The sequence below is a fragment of the Lucilia cuprina genome, chromosome 5 (assembly GCF_022045245.1).
Source record: "Lucilia cuprina isolate Lc7/37 chromosome 5, ASM2204524v1, whole genome shotgun sequence".
In the NCBI taxonomy this organism is placed as follows: Eukaryota; Metazoa; Arthropoda; class Insecta; order Diptera; family Calliphoridae; genus Lucilia; species Lucilia cuprina.
The window spans coordinates 20,953,947-20,958,068 of record NC_060953.1 but is presented as its reverse complement, the minus strand read 5'-3'; the positions used below and the strand labels follow the sequence as shown (position 1 = coordinate 20,958,068).

The following is a 4,122-nucleotide window of genomic DNA, read 5'->3' as shown; positions in this document are numbered from 1 at the left end:
AAAAACATGCTACCGGAATAATAATGAAAACAATTGGTTTTTGTACGATTGGCCATGCAAACCCCGATCGAAACCATCTGCATCCCTTGATACAACATTTGATCTGCCAGACTATGACTCGAGTTGCGGTAAGATATGTGCTCTAATAAATTGTTTGAATGATTAAGTACTCAGCAAAAGCTCGATAATGGGTTGTACTTCCTTAACCACATATTTTTCAATGACTACTGCATTACTTTGAAAATGCTTTATTTTCGGATTTTTCATTTTGTTTGCATATGTTATTTAATTGCGTGTTAAGAATTGTGTTTTACAAAAAAAGAAAACAACATTAATTCTGTATCAGAAATCCATTATTTGACTAGCAATAAAATAGATAAGTAGTGATGCAGTGACTAGAACATTTAACTTACATCATTTTTGATCGAAAATTGTCCACTTCATCAAAATGCATGTTGTTGCAAGTTTTTAGAAGTCTATTGTAAAAATATCGACTTTATCAATAAGAAATTCATTTCCACAAAGCAGAAATCTTAGAAAGCAACATAATATGTATACAGTATCTGAGGTGGTACAGTTCTGATCAAATCGCCACATTTGCATTTCAGATGGCGTTTTATGTATTCACTTTTGCATAAATTAAACGTTGATCTGTTTCGCAAATTATTTATTTTTTTTTTCTGTGTAGGAATTCGAATATCTCACTCATTATACCCTACACCACTTTAGTGGGGAGGGTTTATTGGGTTTATGCTGATTTTTGTAACATACAAAAATATTCGTCCTATAACAACCTTAAAGTATACCAATCGGTTTAGAATCGTTTTCAGAGTCGATTATGCTATGTCCGTCCGTCTGGCTAGCTGTCCATGTAAAACTTGTGCACAAGGTACAGATAGCAATTTTCAAGATATGATGAAATTTGTCACACACTCTTTTTTTGCCCAAGGACGAAGCCTATGGATAAAATCGGTAGGCAATAGTCGGCAAAACTTAGCATAATAGAACTTTTAATGACATTACCGATTTTTGTAATTATCCGGCCACATTTGACCCTAGCCCCATAAAAACTCATTTCAGTAAATGACTTGATGGTCAAAATTCACATATAAACATTAATAAAACTTTTAAATTCTACGTAAATATCTTTGAATTAGACTTTGAAGTAACATACTAACTAGTGTAGTGTATCATATGGTCGGCTATGCCCGACTATACATTAATACTTTTTTACTTGTAAATCTTACTTTTTTGGTTTTAATTTTGGTTTTAATAGATCAGAACCTGGTTGATTGGTCGATACGTGGTCAAATTGCGGTTTCTTTTGGTCACGATGTAATAATTTGGCAAAGTAAAGAAGATATAACAATGGCGTTTGACATTAAATGTCCCCGATCTTTGGCTTATAGTCCTAGTGGAGAGTTATTAGCAATTGGTTGCAAATCTTGTGAATACCCAGGCAAGTCATTTTGTGAGCTACATATGTACATATATATCTATATAGATTACTATAAACTGTAAACTTTTGTCTATAATTTCTAAAGTATTGGAACTGTGGGATGTATCATGTCCTCAAGATTTTTGTGTAATTTGTGGAAAGGTATTTAGTTTAAAACACATTGCTGTGCAATGCATTGAGTGGACCTCAACTGGTAAGCAAATTGTATGTGGTACACACTATGGGTCAATATATGTTCTGTCAGTCCCTGATATGAATACAGTTAAGAAAATACGGAAGCACCATTTGCCTATTACTATAATACGTTTCTCACCAACCATGCGTTATTTGGCTAGCGGCGATTCTGAGGGAAACATTGTCATTTATAATTGGAATATGTGCAGTGTTTATCTGTATGTAAGATCCAGACGTAAACTCAATGTTGTTTTTGATTGGCATCCCTGGACTGGAGTTGATTTGGCAATTTGTTCGTATAACCATGTGTTTGTAACATATATGATTTTATAAAATTTTATTACAGCTGAGGATGTTCCTGCTTCCATTGTCCTTCTACATGTTCCCACTAAAAAAATCGTTGCTTATTATCAACAAAATGGATCAAAAATTGCAATAAATTATATATCGTTTAGTAAACTTACAGGGGAATTACTAGTGAGCACTTCTAGTCAAGGTATAATTTTATGATTTGTAAAAAAATAAAGTAAATTACAGGACCAACTTGAAAATTTTTCTCTAGATGGCAATGCATGTAACGATTATAAAGTTTTAGTAATGTCATCGCTAGATAGGATTGTAGACATATTGAAAATACCAGATGGTGGAGCTAGATTTTTAATGTGGAGTCCTGATGGTACAAAGGTTGCTACAACTGGCAATGATGAGACTCTTACTTTATGGAATTTCTATTCTGCGAAAAAAAACAATTATTTTAAGAAACTAAATGGACAAAAAGACAACTCATCAATGGAATCGAAATTTGGAAATCAGTTTAAAAAGTGGTGTTATTTAAAATGACAAACTAATAGTATAGCATATTGTTATAGTATAGCATATTATTATGTCCTTCAACTTTGTGAGAAATTAATTTTGCCATTCCGTTTGTAATTTCAACAGAATAATTTCCCGTCTCTATAATGTATATGTATTATGGACCTATAAAATCTTCAATAATTCTGTTAGTCAGAAAATGTTGTAAAAATAAAAGAAAACAACAAAATTGTGTACAGGGATGGGACAAAATAAAAAACTTATTTTTTAATTAAAAGTAAATTCTTAAAAATAATTATATATAACAAATTTTGTTAATTGTTTAAGTATTAAAGATTTTTAAAAACACACAATGTTGAAGGATATATAAATATGATTCGGTACAGCCGACTATAGAACTCATCCTTGTATTTATTGATTTTTATTTCATGTGATAATATAGAAAGAATATTAAGTTTTGTGCTGTCGATTTTCCTTTAAATGTGCCTTTATTTATAACTAGTGTACACTGGGTGCTCGCTACCAAATGAAAATTAAATACAAAATTTTTATTACCTTTGTAGTTAAGTACTAAAGTATCAAAAATCTCCCTTTGAAAGACTTTAATTTTAGAACCATGTGTAATTTGTTTTGTATCCCCATTATAGAAACTTTAAAACGTTTGGTACTACGTACTATTTCATTTAATATATGAATTAGTAATAATCTCTTTAGTGTTTTTTTCTTAATAATTTTGTGTTTTAACTAAATATTATAGAATACTAGCTAAAACCCGGTGTGCTTCGCTACCCCAATACATAATAATCAAAAAATATATATTTAGTTACTAATTTCTCGATGACAATATAAATACATTAATGATCTATTTATTTCTTAACTGCTAAAATTTAATATATACTTTTATTCTTAAAAAATAATTCTTATTCTAATGCCTTGGGATATACAATATTTTTTGTTTTACCCACTAGCCACAATAGATTAGAGATGCCAAGCATATTATTGCAAGTTCGCCAATTTCTATCTATTTATGAAAATTTCGAATTATCTAACAGTTTTGAAGATATAAGAAATTTTATATTTAAACTATTCATATATATATTGCCAAGCACCCCATTGAAAGTCCACCCGTTATTTTCTAAATGTTTACATGAATGTCAAAGTTATTCATATAAAATTTGAGGACTCTAGCTCTAATAGTTTCATAGATATACGATTTTTTCTAGTTAATTCATGTGGGGACTTCAAGTTCCTCAGATAAAAGTTTGCTTCAATATTCATTTGAACATTTTGGAGGAAAAATGGCGAACTTTTATCTGGGGAGCATGAAGACCCCACATGAATTAAATAGAAAAAATCGTATATCCAAAAAACTACTAGAGCTAGAATCTTCAAATTTTATATTAATAACTTTGACATTCGGGCGGACTCCTAATGGTGCCAAGCCAAACCACATATATCAATCATATACAAAATTTCGTATATCTTGAAAACTGTTAGATAATTCATATTTTTCATAGATGGAAATTGGCGAACTTGCAATAAAAGTGATTGTTCTTTTTTAGTTAGTGAGATTTTTTTAAATTTCTGGTTGGTGCTTCAAGGGATAAAAGCTTCAGAATTTATCAATATATTAGGCTATAAAAATCAATCACTTATGACAAACTGAAGCGAAACGT

General features: G+C 30.4%; 1 protein-coding gene across 2 annotated transcripts in view; it reads left to right on the top strand.

Moving 5' to 3' along the window:
- Positions 1-2,510, top strand: part of LOC111679072 (protein cortex) — a 5,034-nt gene extending 2,524 nt beyond the window's left edge. Inside the window, exons 3-7 of one of the 2 annotated variants that reach the window (XM_046952627.1) lie at positions 1-128; positions 1,277-1,471; positions 1,545-1,925; positions 1,980-2,129; positions 2,196-2,510. The exon at positions 1-128 is cut by the window's left edge and continues 125 nt beyond it. In XM_046952627.1, the coding sequence (XP_046808583.1) occupies positions 1-128; positions 1,277-1,471; positions 1,545-1,925; positions 1,980-2,129; positions 2,196-2,473 (1,132 nt within the window). In that variant the 3' untranslated portion in view covers positions 2,474-2,510. The remainder of the gene's footprint in view (positions 129-1,276; positions 1,472-1,544; positions 1,926-1,979; positions 2,130-2,195) is intronic. The other variant, XM_023440567.2, reaches the window with a different exon arrangement.
- The last annotated feature ends 1,612 nt before the right edge of the window (positions 2,511-4,122 follow it).